Raw genomic sequence first — 17,759 nt, 5'->3', positions numbered from 1 at the left:
GGACCCTTCGCTTAGCGCGCGAACGCCCTACCGACTGAGCTACCCCAGGAACTATACACGACACCGTGTTATTCGAGATATCAGTTGTCAGTATAGCGCCGTACAGGATGGATGTAACTCGTGTTGAACAACCCTTGTATATCAAAATAGCCGTTCTCCGTGTGACGTATGCCAGAGAATTCCACAGAGAGTTGGTAGAAGCTGTCGGAAATAATGCCTTTTCATACCGGACAGTCACGAGTTGGGTAGCTACTTTGATGGCCTTTAGAACGGGTAGGTGTGCTGTAATGATTCTGGCACAAGAACCCTGCAATATTATGGCAACGACATAAATATGAGGAGCAAAGTGTTGGTGTGTTGTTAAATGTCCGTAAATTTCGTCCATTCCTTGTCCTTTCATCTGTATAACTTATTTCACATTTTACATCCACGCTCGAATTCCCACAAAAAATAGTTGCTATGACTTATGCCCCAAATCTCGTATATACACAGTATATAGTGATGCGCAATGACGTGTTACATGGTGCATAAAGGAGACGACATGATATTGGAATTCATTCTTAGTGGAGATGGCTCTGAAAATGTGATTTACGAATCCTTGACGATTCCTGTTGTGAAATCTACATAAGCTAAGTGTAAGTTTCGCATTCTTTCTTTCCATTATAGCCCATTCATGTAGGCCTACATACGCACTACGATTTTGTATAAATTGAAGCAACAAATATGCACATTTTATTTATATTAAATTTTAGGGTGGTACCTGGAAGAGCGACAATTGTTCGATAAATGAGATTCAGGATGTCAAGAACTTATTACATTTCCTAAGATTTTAAAGCGGAGTCAGAATTATCAAGAATATTCATTTAAGACGAATCGGAGACCGCAAAGATCAACTATTTTTGTTTGCAGTGTAGTAAGCCTAAGAGCTTTTGAGAAAACATTTCATTCTGTTCTGAATATAAAACATAAAACATAAATAAAACTTAATAAGGATAAGGTGTGATTACACATGTTGAGGGTGAACCATAAGTAATGCCATTAATTTCAGGAGATTTTCTTTGAGATATTTCAAACAAAAGAGATTAATAGAATTTTGCTCGCTTTTCCTTTCTTTTCGGGTAAAAAGTTACTTTATAAGAAATATTACAAAGCGTATTTTGGGAAAGCTATTGAATCAATTCCCAATATGCTCAGTCAATTTAAGAGAGTAGTATATTATGATAATACATTACTGAAAGAATGCAAGTTTTGCCTTTTAAATGTGCAAAAATTTTATCCGAACAAATGTAGACTAAGTTAAATTTCGTTCTGCAAAGTAATTTTACAATGCTATATTTTTTCGGATCAGATTTCTGGACATTTAAGGGACAAAACTGAAATTATTTCAAGCATTTATTATCATAATACACTACTCTCTTAAATTGACTGAGTTAAATCAATGGCTTACCCAAAACACGCTACAAAATATTTAATATAATATAATTTTAATCTCCAAAAGGAAGTAAAAACGAGTAAAAATGTATTATTCTTTTTTCATTGTTTAACACTTATAAAATCATTGATTAACTTTATAAATTCTTTAGTGTGTTAACTTTTTTTAGAAAATTACCAGGTATTTTCCTAAAATGCTAACACAGTAAAGAAGTTGTAAAGTTAATCAGTAAACTTTTTTCTTTCAAATATTTCAAAGAATTATCCACTGAAATTAATGACATTACCTACTGTTCATCCTGTATATATTTATCTTAATTAACGCATAATTACAATAAAAATTTAGTGGGGGGGATTTTGGACAAAGCTCAGACACGTCAGATCTTGCTTTCAGAAAGTACCGGTAATAAATATTTTTAATGAAACAAAATATTTTTGTGACTACTGTACGAGTTATGACGTCTTCGAGAACACTCTTAAGTTACACCTTATTTTTAATATAACTTAATTTGAAAGAAAATATTTTTATGCATTACTTTATTCGTTTTATACAGAACCAATATGAGTATGGTTGCAATGGTAACAATTTTATTCTTGTTACATTTTGTTAGTGTTCGTGTTCTGAAAGAAATTTTATTAATAAAATAAACATAAACAATATCTAATTAACAGAAAATGAGAAAACAGATTCTGATGACGGATTTGGTGCCAGAAAACGTAAACAACAAAAGGTGTGCACACTTTTTAACAAAACTCATCCAAACCGACCACCTGCTTCTCTGTCAACTGTGAGTAGAATAGAAGCGAATATCAGAGAATATGAACTGCAACATTCTATCAAAGTGGCCTTCAATAGAAACCCCTGGAAATGGAAGATTCGCCCTATTTCCTCAAAGTCTTCAGGCCCGTTTTAAGATCAAATTTGTAAACGAGCAGTTCGGTAATTCTCAAGAAGAGCTACACTGAAGAAGGCACATTTTTCTTCTTTTGTTTCGCTGGCCTTGTAATACTATTATAGTAACTATTGCATTTTATACGTCATAGGCCTACTACTTCTGACCAATAAAACAGTACGAAAGGACGTGTTTCAACCAATCATGACTGTTTATCGCTACAATATTATAACTTCCCTAGCATTTGTTTCTTTGTTTGCCAACATTTCAAACTGCAAATTCTTTACGGTTATATAAAACATGCTTTGCGATCGTTACTTGTTTCCCGCATAGATAGTCAACTGAACATGGCGGCTCCGTTCAAACGTTTTGGTGAAGTTAACATAGTGAAATGAAAGTTCAACAAGTCGATTAATATCTATTTTATTTTATTAGAGTACTTTATTTCTTCTAATCTTTATATAATTTCTTTTGTTTTCATCATCTCCCTACCATTTGTTTCTTTGTTTGCCAACTTTCAAACTGCAAATTATTTACGGTACTGTAGGCCTAAAACATGCTTTGTGATCATTATTTGTTTACCGCATAGATAGTGAACTGAAAATGGCGACTCCGTTCAATCATTTTGGTGAAGCTAACATTAGTGAAGTATAATTTTAATAAGTCAAATAATATTTTATTGTAATAGAGTACTTTATTTTTTCTAATCTTCATATACTTTTTTCTAATCGTGTAATAGTGAATTAAATCCCTCTAGAGTTTTGATTTTCTCTAGATAAATCAAAACCTCTAGTGAGATTACTGTTGATAAAAACGTGGGTTTAGTTTGGAGCCATAAATACTTACAACATAAAAATCGTTTGGTAGTTACCTGTAACTTATGTATAAATCACTGTTGCAGCTCCTTCCTTTACACGTTATATAACACTAGACAGGTCCAGGATACAATGCTAGGGAAACAGACTATTTTTCTAGTACAATAATAAGTACGTCCTGGAGTTCTATTATGTTATCTTGGTAATGTAGAGGAGAAAGGCAAATTCTCCACAAGAAAACTACACTAAAGAAGACACATCTCACTTCCTCTTTACTAATTACCAACACATCATGCGAAAGGTGCAGGGCGAGTTACTAGAGATATGGTCCCTCTACCTAGTGTTGCGTCCTAGACCTATCGATTTCTACATTAATAACAAGTAGGTTTAGTTAGATTAGGTTAGGTTACGGGGGGTTTTTAACAAGTAGGGTTAGGACTAAAATATGCATTAGAATGTAGAGGTAAGTATCAAACGATTTTTATTTTGAAAGATTTTGTGAAACCAAATTGAAATCACGTGTTTATCAATAAACATATTTCACAGACGCCAGTGAAGGAAAAACAATACCTTCTACGGTATAGTTTTTATGAGGAAGTACAAGCAATTCTTACATATTTAATGCATAAGAATTGCTCATTTCACATTTTTGGATAAGAGTACAGATCTTATTTGCAGCTCTGTTGTTGTTTAGTGAACTGTCCGAAGACAGGTCTGGCTCCCACGAGTGCAACCATCAAGGCATCGCTCATGAGGCAACTAGGCCAGGAGATAATAGGGTAGGGTGGCAAGTTTCTTTTCCCCTGCACTCTATACATCACTGAGTAGCTACATATTTCACTAATCAGATATCAGATGTATAAAAACAATAATTCTTCCTTTGACACATATAGTCAAGTGAGATGTACTGCCTGGTTATATATACAAACCTACATATCAGTCAGAACCTCAATCAGAGGTTAATTGCAGTTATTTGAATTTGAAATACTGAAGGTTGCACTGAAACTGAGACAACGTTCGCCGAAGCGATAGTAATTGTGCCCGCTTTGGCGCTGTACTATTGGTTCAGAGGAAATAGCTTGTCTTATACGAAAATATTCGCAGCAGCTTTGGCGAAGTTTACCAAAACTGATAACGATATTCCAATTCTGCTTCTGTTTCACATGAAACCGATAATTTGACAGTGTTTACTTTCAGGTTTCGGACAAATTCAGTGACAGCCGTGATCCAAAGAGTCTTCCCAGCGCATAGGCTATCTTCAGTCTACAAATCAGAACAACCATTGTTGTGCCGTTTGGCCAAACGGTCAGTTTTGTATTTATCATTGCTCGAATTTGATACTTCGATAAAATGTCCCATTAATTACACAACTTTGGGAGCTGTTGCGCTGACAGTGTTTAAGTTATTAATTATATTAGCTGTAATAGGTGATTAATTAATTATTTACAGTTATTTATTTTCTGTTGTAAAGATTTGCACTAGAAATATAAAATGTACGTTCCAGTAAACTTGTAATTGTACTCTATATAAAGCGCTAAAAAAATTGCGTCAAATGTGATCAGCTCACTTGAAGTTTGATATTTTTTGCAGATTATGTCTGACTTCAAGGAGGAGCTTAGAGGAGAGAGCCCTGAAGGGGAGAGACAACGTCAGAACACAAGGCCGTCGCTTCCCAGCGTCCGACAGATGGTCAGTTTTTACTACATAGAGGCTCCAACGTAATATGTACACAGTATGATTTCGTTTGCATGAAAATAATAGGCCTATGCACACTCTCCTTAGGAGGCAAATGTCATTAACACCAAACGTTTCTCATAGTTGGTCTGATTTTGTTAAAACTTTCATATTTTACAAAATCTTCATATTTTTCACGATTTTCCCCAAATGCTAATATTTCTACAACCAGCACTGTACAGGGTTTTTCCCATCTTATAGGCCTGAGGAAACAAGCTCATTGAGATTTTTCCGGAAAACACTTAAGAAAATCAAGCCACCTATTCCACCAACAATCCGAGATTACCCAGAGCAAGTGAAATCTTGCTCATATTTTTCTTTAGTCATTGAACACTTAGCGTCAATGAATTCGAGGAGCAAAAAAAAAAAATAAAATAAATAAATAAATAAATAAATAAATAAATAAATAAAAAGAATAAATAAAATAAATGGTTCCCAATCCAAATTTGTCCATTCTTTCAAATGCAGTCAAAGAAAATTGTTGTGAGTGTTGCCATGGCTAGCTATACATTATTGTAAATTATTGTTTAAAACTAGTTTCAAACATCAATTTTGCTGTCTACTTAATGTATGCACTTTTTGCGCTTTCATAGGTTTTCCACCGTAGAAAAACTATTACATAGCAGAACGTGTAATATTGTACCACAATATTTAGAAATGTCATTACTTGTGTTGTCATTGTAACCAGTATTCAGTTCAAATACTATAAAAGCTTTTTTTCACTTCAGTGCGAAAAATAGAGTTATTTAATTATTTGGTTCAGGTAAGTGTTTGATGATGCTGACAAACTTTAATTATGCAGACTGTATTTTATTTAGTGCCATATTAAATATAAACAGAAATGTTAATTTATGAAAGCTTATTTTGTAAATATGATGTAAACCTGATCCAAATGGTTCAGGAACAAAGATGTTTTAACATTCAAATATTTATTTCGGATTTTGTTAAACAAATTTCTTATAGTAGCAAACTTTTCTTGAAATTTTGCCGGTCTGCAACCATGACAATTGAATACCTTTGTTCTACTATTCAAATTCAAATTTATTCACAATTTACATTTGAAATGGTACATATGAATAGATACCCGAAATGAGCATATGCTCGTGCTCGGGTACAGTTCAGTAGAGTCTACATAAATTTTACAGATATCAATAACAATGTTGATGATAGATAATAATAATAATAATAATAATAATAATAATAATAATAATAATAATAATAATAATAATAGAATAACCGTGATGGATATAATACAAAGATAGTAATACAAATTAATTAATTAATTAATTAATAATAATAAAACAAAAATATTAACAATAATAAAATAAATACTAAGACTGATAAAATAAAATATAAAATCACTTAGCGAGAGTTAACACAACTTAAATAAGCATATAATCACCAGAAAAAAATAACGACTCGAAAATCAACAAAAAAGTTCGTTGTATCGCAGACGACAGCAACCGCCGTATTGACATTATGTTATGCATTATTGGTAGTAGGGGGCAGCCGAAGGTCTACATCCTGACGTTCTCTTCGAATATTCTCATACAATCATGGGAAGTTAATGCTGAAAAACAAAATGTCTACGAGTCAAACTGTTCATTATTACCAGGATAAATACAAATAATACTGGAATATATTAATCAAGTTTCAGTTATAGATCTCCCCTTTTGTGCAAGAGGTATCATATCAAAATATTTTATGAATGGCGGGGAAAATATAAATTTCAAGAACTCTCTAGTGACAGAGATAGTGACAAGTACAATCAAGTGTATCAGTGGCGATGCTAAGAAATCATTTATCGGAAATATACACTCTTATTAATTAAGAAAATGATCTGTTTATATTTATTACAGTGTTTTATCTTATAGGTTACATGCATCAGATAAATGCAATAAATATTAGTAATATATAATGCTAATAACACTTAAAATAATAATAAAATTTGTCAAATATCATACAAACCTTTTCACTTTATTTTTAAACTTAGGAATGTGTAAATTGCTTAGGTCTGGATTATTTTTCAATACTGAATTGTATAGTCTTGGTCCGTAATTCCTACTGTGTCCTAATCCAGCTGTAGTGTGGCATTTAGGTTCTGCAAAAAGAGTTGGGACATTTCTTCTGGTGTTATGTATATGTTTTTCAGTTATAAAATTCATTCGATTTTTGTGAAAATAAATTTGTGATGTATGTTTATATATTTACTCAATTTTTAATACTTGGAATTCAGAATAAATAAATTGTGTCTGATAATCAAATCGTTTATGCAGACAAATTTTGATGATACATTTTTGTAGTGATATTAATGGAGTTAGGATAGTCATTGATGTATATTTAAAAATAATAGAGGGCCTAAAACCGTACCTTGTGGCACACCTATATTTATATTATGAATTTCACTGTGTTGGTCGTTAAATTTCGTTAATTGGGATCTGTTCCTTAAGTATGACTTAAATAAATTTAAAGCGATTTCATTAATACCGTAGGCATGAAGTTTAGAAGTGAGTATGTTATGGTCTACAGTATCGAAGGCTTTTTGAATATCTAGAAAAACTCCTAAATATTTGTTACCCGAGTCTAATTCTTTAATAATCCTTGATGTTACGTTCATAATAGCGTCGTCCGTGCTCATATTATTACGGAAACCAAACTGCTTTTGACGTAATAGATTCTTTTTTTTCTAAAAAAATTAATTAGCCTGGTTTTAAAACATTTTTCTAATAGTTTAGGGACAATTGGCAAGAGTGAGATGGGTCTGTAGTTATTGAGATTGTTTCCGTCACCAGATTTGTACATAGGTATTATTACAGCACATTTTAGATCAGGTGGAAATACACCTTGTGATAGGCGCAAATTAAAAACATGGGTTAGTGGTTTCGATATAGGTTCAATAATCATTTTGAGTGTTCTAGTAGTGTTTTAGCAATAGTTATAATTTCTTTATCACTTCCGGGAAACATGAACATTTATGATGGTGATGATGATGATGATGATGATGATGATGATGATGATGATGATGATGGATAAGAAAATGAAGAAAAGAGTCTTGCCTTTTTGTTTATTTTTGATGTTATATTTTGTCCTATGTTTGTAAAATGAGCATTAAGTTCGTTTGCAATAATCATAATGATTCTTAATAATTAAGCCATCTTTATTTACTATTTCCATAATAGCGCAGCTTTTATTTGTTGAAACGTTGGTAGCTTCGTTAATGGTCTGCCTAAATCTTTTGGGGTCATTCCTATTGTTGACAAATTTCTCTGAGTAGTAACTAACTTACATATTTCTTATAACGTAAGTTAAGATATTTCTGTACCTTTTAAATTTTTTTCATAAATCTTTCACGTTTTACTTTTTTGGCTAGTTTGTCTCTTGTGCGTATTGATTTAACAATACCCGAAGTGATCCAGGGTTTTATTTTTTATATTTACTGTGTACATTATTACAAGTATGAAAGGTATATTTACTTATTAGATCGCGGAGTATTTTGTAAAAATTTTGAAAACTAACTTCAGCGTTTCGACAATCAAAAATAATTTCCCAGGTCTCTGAGCTAATATTTGAGACTAATTCTCTGTAATTAATATGTTGCTTGCAATTATTATGTGAATTTATGATGGGATCCTCAATAATATTCTTAGTAGTGATAGTGACTAGTCCAAATACCATATAATGGTCTGTAATTGCACTATTATATACTGCAGATTTGAAATCTAAGTTAGGCCTAATAGATGTTTTGAAGGATATATGATCAAGGCATGCATTATATCGAGTAGGAGCATTTAAGTATTTCAAAAAACCATATTCATGCATAATATTCAAATATCTCTTGCCAGAGTTATCTAAATTGTTTTCTAAAATTTGAATATTAATGTCACCTAAAATAATATGATTTTTATACTAGGGGCAGAAGAAATAGGCGGGAGTGGCGAACCCCTCATTCACTACCCCGACTCCTATACCCCTCAGAACCTCCTTGGTGTATGGTCCTGTGCCAAATAAGTTACTCCTCCATTCACACGTTTTGCGCTATAGTAAAACTTAAAAGTGCAAATAAAATAATAACGTGATTTCTACTAATTACAAATACCTGACTTACTGAATATTGTTGTTTTGTTTAGTTAACTGTCCGAACACAGGTCTCAAACTCATAAGTGACAACAATGAGGCATCACTATGAGGTAACTAAGCCAGGAAATAATGGGTTATGGTGGCCAGTTCTCTTTCCCCCTCCAGTGCATACATCGCTGAATAGTAACATATTACATTAATCAGACTTTAGATTATATTATCATTTATAATCTTTCGCAAGTTAGCCATTTCACAAATGTAATAATTATTATCATGTAATGTGAACGTAATACGAGAAATCAAATATTTGGAATTGCACACAATTATTAGTATTTTGTTTTTATGTGTTTTCAGAATATTGTGTTGAAATAGTAACTACTAAATAATGTTTATACAGTTATGAACTTTGTGAATCATGAGGAAATTAAAAATTAAAGTGCAAAACATTAATATATTTCTGTGTGTAAAAAATGTACACGTTATTGTAACATGAACGAGTTTCGTAATAACAAAATTGGCCTGCTTATGTATTAGAAACACACTTAAGAATGGATTAGCTTAACAAAACAAATAACACAATAGGGTAAGGTTGCTATCAATGGGCCACTTAAAAGAAATCTTATATAATATCCTCGGATGAAGTAATATTTATTTCCTTTTTCAAGTAAACTTAACTATATTTCACTACGATACAAATAGAAGTTATAAGTATTCGATGTTAATGAAATATTTGGAAAATAAAAGTAAGCATCATCGGCCCAATGAAGGGGTCGTTTCCTTCTTTGGGCCACGTAGTTTCCATGAATGGGCTGCAGAATAATATTGTTATATAACAACCCACATCTAAATAAATGCCAATACACAATATCTTCTGCATTAATAGGAGCAGTGTGTTGGCATATGGAACTACAGAACATGTATTCGATTCCAAGCAAGACCACTAGGGCACTTAAAAAATCTTCAGATATTTCATTAACACAAAAAAAAAACGAAACACATCAGTGTTAGTTTGTAATCAGGCTAAGACCTTCAGCATTTCTATCTCAAATGACTTACGATCTTACAGAAATAAAAAGAAAACACTTTAGGCCCTATTTGTTCTATAGTGTGATTAAACAGAACTGAAACATTTCAAAATAACCATAGTTTAAGGGCTAATCAAACAAAACAATTTATATACACTGAAAACAAAACATATCAAGACAATTGAATACCATTATTTAACTATAAACTCTAAACTCTATCCTTCTTCTCTCGTTGGCTGACCAAATAAAAAACTGAAAAACTTTAAAAAGAACGTGGAACGAAAACCATGAATTCAATTTTTTATAGCAGCTAAGATGAGACGAAACAAAACTTTTATAAAATATTTTCACACTTTAGTCACAGTTTTCGCAATAGAACACTTGGGCTCCTATTGTAACACCAGCACAATTCTCATGAACCCACTCTTTACATGACAGACAGTGAATCACATCTTCTTTTATGCCATTGCTACAGGTACCACAATACCATAACTCCTTGTTAGAATTTCATCTCGTTGAACCATTTGAAGAAAATGAGAGTTTGGTTTGAGTTGACTTCTCCGGTGCAGAATTTTCAAGGCGTCTCCTATTAGTTGTTTGCTTTTTACCTCTTCCAGTCTCTGCTTGAACGGACTACTCGTGATCATTATCATTTTCTGAGCTTTATTTGCACTTCTTTCGAGAGAAATTTTGTTTGGTATAGGAGAGATTTCACCCAAGGAAACTTGAAATTTCGGTGCCAATGCTGCTGCATCAGCTGGAAGAGATTCTAAACTATCTTGATTTCCAGATTCTATTGCTCCCTTTTTCTGGAATCACGGTATTAGGCCTATTTGGTTTTGGAATTTCTTCATTGACAGGCTCAGTTGTACAAGCTTCCATAACGGGAACATCATTTGTTTCGAACTGCATCGCTGCCACAAAATGGCAATTTTGGAACAAATCCCTATTGACTGGTCAAACTCCTGTTTTTGCAAATCCATGCACTGCAGTCCCTATTGTTGCCGCTAGTCCATACGCTTTACCAAACAGTCGTGTAATATGAAAATGGGTAACAACTTCAGGTTTGCTTACTCAAATGTTTAAACACGACACGTCTAGTGGCTGCAACCTATGAGTAGTGTGTCCTGGAAGTGCCAGCATGATGACTGCATTCTCTAGAGCAATATCTAGAGCATCGAGATTTCTGGTGTGAGTTGAATGTACATCGAGAAGAAGCAAGACTTCTCTTTCCTTTTAAGGACGGACAGTGTCGATGAAATGCCTTAACCACCTCACAAATACATCTTTGTTAATGTATCCACTTTCGGGATTATAAGAAAAAATTGTTCCAAGTGGAGCTACATTTTCTAACCCTTCCCCAGAACGCGAACGTTTGCATATGATCAGTGGTGGAAGATACTGACACGAAGCACTTATGCAGCAAACTGGATTACTAGAGAAACCTCTTTCTCCACTGCTCTTTTACCTTTGAAGGCAAGCACCTTTCTAGGTTTCTTTTACACAGTTGATAAAGCAGTCTCAACAACGTTGAATACTCGCGTTGAATCGAGTTGGTTTACATCAACAATTTTCTGCAAGGTGTCAAAAAAGTGACTTACATTTTCTTTATCAAACTCCTTAGCTCGAGCAAAATAAATTGACTCTAGTTGACGCAAGTTAAGTTGGGGATGTTTCCTCTTAAATGCATAATACCATATCTTTCCGGCTATTCTCTTTTCTTTACTGAATCTATGAAGGATTTCGTTCCTTTCTGCTATATCAAATGCTAGCAAGCGCAGTTCCCTTGGTGTAATACCAACATAAATTCCTCAGAGAACATGAGCAACAAGTTCATTTTCCACTTCTGCGGGAAGATCAGCTATGCTATATACAATTTTTTTATGTCCAACAGCAAAATAATTCTTGCCCACTAAATGTCTTTGTAATGTTACTCTGGGCACACTATATGTTCTGGTAGCCCCATTGACACCCATGTTACCATTTCGTACTGCAGCTAAAGCACGACATATATCATCTTTCTGCCACTGACCATATTTCATTTTTGACGGCATCTAGGAAAGAAAACATATATATTTATAATATATGAATGTATAACTAATCATTCATTTACGTTATACACGTATTAAATACATTATACACGTATTAAATCAGCTAGCACGTCTCTTTGTTAAATAATTCGAAACAGTACTTCTTGTCCAAGTCAAGTCTGCGAGTTGGGATATCGGGATGGAATGTAGAGGCAAAACACAGTTGTCACATAGGTCACTTGACGCTCAGATTTCAACGTGTGCACATCGTTTGAAATACACTACGGAGCGCACGGATTTTTTGTCCTTGTCTTCAGATAAAGGCAACAGTTACGCTGTCTCCCAGCCTTACCCCCTCATGCAACTTTCTCTCCTACTCCTACGCTTGCCAATCAGAACGCCAAACCTCACTGTCAAGCAGAAGTAGAAGTACAGTCTATTTCAAAGCGTCTTAAATTGTTACCGCTCTATGAACTGAAGCGCAGTAGGAAAACTTTGCTGTCATATGAGACTGTACTGGTCTTCTCTCGTTACCGCCTCCTTTCACTACAGAACTGCCTCCAACTTCCCCTCTCGGCTCGCAGACTTAACTTGGTCGAGCTGTAGTTACCAAAGTGCGCGCGGGTACGGTTTCCATCATTGGGCCACTAGCCCATTCATAGCAACTCGTTGTGGCTCATTGAAGGCAACTTGCACTGCATCGTTTAATATGACCTTATCTCCGTTCACAGTAACTAAATTTATAATGTAAATATGACTAAATTACGAGAATTCATCGTACTTTCAGGCACTGTCTATAGAAATTTATACAGGATTAATATTTGACAGAAACACTTCCTTTATTGCATTGGTAAATTAGGACAAAAACGTGAAAATCTTATCTTCTTTCACTGCTGCTTTGTGTCTGCGTCGCGCAACTCACAACTAATATGGCGACACTTTGGCAACCCGAAGTACACTAAACAGCCACCAGTGTGCCTATTGTCAATAGATATGGAGAAATGGAGCCGGCCCATCGAAGGAACCGGCCCATTGATAGCAATGTTACCCTAAGTATGACTAAAAAATTGTTCTGCACAGGTTCTCTTAGCCGATGTAGAGAAACACCACACGCCTTGGCAGTGGCTGTGTGCGTTGATGATAGGACACTTTTAACGTCGTCACAAACTTTAAGTTATTTCAAGAAACAACAAACTTGACAAATAAAGCCTTTAGTATGACTTCTGATATCAGGCTCCACTGAGACATGATAGCGATTACTTGGATGATTAGTAGGCTTATTTAAAAATACTGTTTATTATATTATTATGACATATTTTTTCGAACAAGCTCTTACACAATAATATCACAAACGAGTACTTGTCAACAACTAGAATTCGAACGCAGCGACAGGAAGGTCTCTCTTCTCAGGTCATAAACCGCTAGGGGAAGTGTGAAGTGAGTAGTTTCCGCACAAGACCAAAAACCCGCCTATTTCTTCTGCCTTTACTATAATGTCTTTTAGTTCATACAGAGATTGTTCGAATCTATTCAGAAAATCAATTTTGCAGTTATTTGGAGATCTGTAAATTGCGCTAGAGAAAATGGAATATCGCCTATAGAAAAGTAAAAATGAATAGAGTTACAGTGATTAAATTCTACATCCTTAAAGCAGACGGTAATATAATCTTTAAAATATACCACTATTCCATCACATTTATTATATTTATTTCTTTTAACGTATTTTTATAGCCATATAAGTCAAAACCGTTACTATGATCGATCCAGGCTTCAGTAAGAACTATTATATCGAAAAAAAAAGTAAAATTTTCTAGTAATACACAAAATTCGTCATAATTTTTATTTATACTACGAATACTTAGATGAAGAATTTTTAAATGTGATAGACTAGTGCTAATATAATTGTTACAGAGAGAGAGAGGTCTTCGAAACTTTCTGTGGCGTTGTTGATTTCGTGGTAGTACTGGTTAAGTTTATTTATAATATTATTGTGTTCCATTGTTAGTTAACATTAAGAAAATACTAGAAAGTAAACGTTTGGAATAATGTGCAAGATTTTACAGGCTATTTATGTCATATGTACTACTTATCTTCATAACTGGACTTCTTTCATCTCTGCGAACCTGTACTTTTCCATCCCTTGTCCAGACGAATTGTAGCCTTTGTTCCTGGCGGCATCTCTTGCGCTATTCAGCAGAATTCTAGTCGCGGCTGTTTATAAGATTTAATCATTGTAAAGTTATAGTCCTTATTATCATAATACTGTAAATATTTAGCTTTTATTTCACATGAATATTTCAAGTTAGACTAGATAACTCATCATCATCATTATTATTAATAATTATCAGTAAAACTCTAAGGCCTGGTTCCCTGTTCTACTCCCACTGTCAATCAGAAACTCTTCTCTAAGAGTCACGTTGCCTCCGTTTTTCTGTTTGGCTGTCATTTAAGGAGCCGATTGCACCAACAGATGTGAAAACTTATCAAATTATTATACTGATTGAACAATAAATTTACCATGAACACTGTTTCATGAACAGTTGTTAAGGTTAATTCTTTAAATTGCAGAAATTAGCATCAGAATTTCCTGTGTTAAAACAACAATATTATTATTAAAACCTGAACTATGCCTATGGTGCAAATCTGCTGTACATGCTGAATTGCTTTTTAACATTTTAAATGTACTTCGTCGGGAAGGAGGTGTACATGATCGACTAATGATTTCGAAATACTACCTCAGCACGAATTTTTTACTGAGGTACCTGGAGAAGAGTTGTGAGGAAGATAAGCATACCAAATTCGCGACAAGTTAGAACTCAATGGCAATAAGACTATGTCTCTCTCTTCCATGCTACAGACCGCGCGCTCAGATTGACAGAGTTCTATGTAGTGTTTAGTAAATTTTACAGGAGAGCGTTTTAAAAGTTTGTTTGTTAATAAAATCAAAGCAGAAGAAGATTTTAAACATGTGTTGACTTTTATGTAATTAAAGTCGTTGTTTAACATATCGTCGCTTAAGAACCAATACCGCGTAACTGACAAAATGTAAATTTTACAGGAGAAGGAAAAAACCGAATAAAAACCATAAACATAACGCAATAGTCTTGAAAAGTGGTGTATGGCTATGAAATAGCATAACTAATTTGTAACTAAGTGAAAATGGATGATCGTGGCCGTAGACATTTGGCCATGTGACACGCGGTATTGGAACTCTGCCGTTGACTACATTTTGTTAGTTACGCGGTATTGTGAGGCAACTTTAGCAGCTTCAGGACACATGCTGACAAACGTTTTCTTTGCGTGAAAACTGCCTTCTGGAAATATTATTCGTGCTCTTGTATGTGTCAATGTGTTATCTGAATTGTTGTCCTACCATCTGACTTGAGGTCAAGGTCGGTAGGCTGTAGCTTGAATCAGCACTAGATTACGTTCCAGACAATTATTGCTGCATTCTTAGTCAATCAAATGCTGAAACTATGGGAAAGGAAAAAGAAGACACAGTTCAATGTTTATTGTTATTATTATTACAATCTCATACCAGGTACTTTATTTTCACACTACGTATTTGAATAGATAAGTAGAATTGTTACTAAAACGTTGCTGACAAATATAATTTTATAATAAAATAATTAATAATAATAATAATAATAATAATAATAATAATAATAATAATAATAATAATAATTATTATTATTATTATTATTATTGACAATGGACTTGACTGACTTGCGAATAATGAAAAGAAAATCATATAAAAATATAATAATGATGATAATTTTTCAGATACAATATTCGTTAAACACAATAAAGAAATAATTATAGGCCTATGCTGAAATTACAAAAAGTAATCCTTGAGTAACCCTAATGTGGAATACTATCATAAAAACTATGGCACAATCGGTTCTATATACAATAATGTGACGGTAATTTAGGCAGGCTACGAATGCTTTTTTTTTTCCTGTGCTTTTGCACGAGAACATGATTTTTTTTTTACTGAAGGGACGCCATCAGTACTATTAGCTAACCAATATCGCACAGTTCATTTTTTAATTCCTAATGTACATAGAAACATCTTTTTGCAAACCTGAATTTTTTTCTCATCAACTTTTAAGTTGTAGACAAATGTTCTCTTTCTTCTCGATTCAGAATTTGTACTGTCAGGTCTTTTCGTAGATTTGATACGTAAATGGTCCTCTGTTCCCAAGTCATAGTTTTCCAGAATGCCTGAAAGATGTCTTCTCTCATTAGAAATTAAATTACAGCCCCTTACTTTCGAATTTTGGCACATTTTATAACTACACTCTGGCCCCAAATTCCTTGCATCTCTTTCCGTATCATGTGTTACTTTGCCACCTTTCGATCTCTTGTAGCTAAGATAAGCTCCCTCTTCTATTCTATGTTTTCTATTTTTCATTTTCTTCCACTTACCCTTTTGTGGCTTTGAACTTCTTTTTCTTTTCTGGAAAATTTCCATGAAACGCTTGTAGATTCTTCTCTTTACCTTTTTCTGACGAATGTAAAGATGTAGAATAAGTAGCACTCACAAATTCTTCGGGGTCGTCTACATCTGAAGACGCATCCGAAACTTGGTGTAAATCCTTCACTGACGGGGTATTGTCTTCAGTTTCTGTCCTATCCTATTTCTAGCTCTATTATTTCAATAGTGTTGCTTTAAATCATACCAGACTGCATAATACGATCATAACATTACCTGTAACACTGGACGGATAATCCCTGATCTGCAGCAGCCCATTTTGAGAAGGACGGTTTTCTTTTGCATTTGAATTATCAGGCAGTACACCTACGAATAAGATGAGATTACTAGTGTTTATAAATGTGATATAAATGGCTTAAAAACATGTGTAGTAAATATTATAATCAATTTAGATCTTTCTCCTACCGGAGGAAATGGAAGGAACCAAGCTCAGCACCACTGAATTTAGCGCAAATTATTTTAGTGGCCCATTCATGATTATTTATATTAAGTATTTAAATTAAGTTTGCTGTTATGATTCCGTAACTGAAGAAAAATAAACGTTTAATAACTGTGATACTTCTTATGCCATACCTTTGTTAATGTTCACAGAAGTTTCTCCCGTCTTGGATGCAGAACATAGCACAGATAGGATTTCGTTCTCGCTAAACTGACTGTCTGATTCATTGTCCATTTCTTCTCTTGTATCTGTAGGCCTATGTAATAATGAAATATGAAATGTACTATCTTTCAGTGAATGAACTTGGAGATTCTGCGGCAATTCAGCTCAACTAACATTCAATTGACATTAGTGAAATAATTCTATTATATTTACCTTTTAAATAATTGAAACTGAACACTTCTTTAATCTTCTCAGAATATCACACACTGTTGATGCAATTTTACAAGGCAGTAACGAGAACCAGCTTCCGTACTGAGGGCGCGCAGGGAGTAGACATAACAGCCTATCTGTTGTCAGATACGCGGTATTTCCTACAGACTTCTCGTGACTTCAGATACGCGGTATTGTATCCCCCTCCTTCGCACGCAGGCCATTCATGCAATCAAATTCCCGCGCTTGTCAATGCATGCAGATGACAGTGGAGGTACCATCTGTGCAAAAAAAAAAAAAACGGTTTTGACCAAAAATGTCAGTTACGCGGTATTGATTCTTAAGCGACGATATATTGGACGTAAAGTGTTCATAATGAAATTATTTACGGTGAAATGAGACGAAAATGAAATTATTGTTCTCAAATTGTGATTTTTTAATTCTCAAA

General features: G+C 33.9%; 1 protein-coding gene across 1 annotated transcript in view; it reads left to right on the top strand.

Annotated features, from left to right (window-relative positions):
* Positions 1 to 17,759, top strand: part of LOC138708008 (uncharacterized) — a 90,135-nt gene that overhangs the window by 32,218 nt on the left and 40,158 nt on the right. The window contains exons 2-3 of the mRNA XM_069838117.1: positions 4,337 to 4,444; positions 4,730 to 4,828. Coding sequence (XP_069694218.1) covers positions 4,733 to 4,828 — 96 coding nt within the window. The 5' untranslated portion in view covers positions 4,337 to 4,444; positions 4,730 to 4,732. The remainder of the gene's footprint in view (positions 1 to 4,336; positions 4,445 to 4,729; positions 4,829 to 17,759) is intronic.

The sequence above is a fragment of the Periplaneta americana genome, chromosome 10 (genome assembly GCF_040183065.1).
Source record: "Periplaneta americana isolate PAMFEO1 chromosome 10, P.americana_PAMFEO1_priV1, whole genome shotgun sequence".
NCBI lineage: Eukaryota > Metazoa > Arthropoda > Insecta > Blattodea > Blattidae > Periplaneta > Periplaneta americana.
This window is presented reverse-complemented; position numbering and strand designations above follow the sequence as displayed.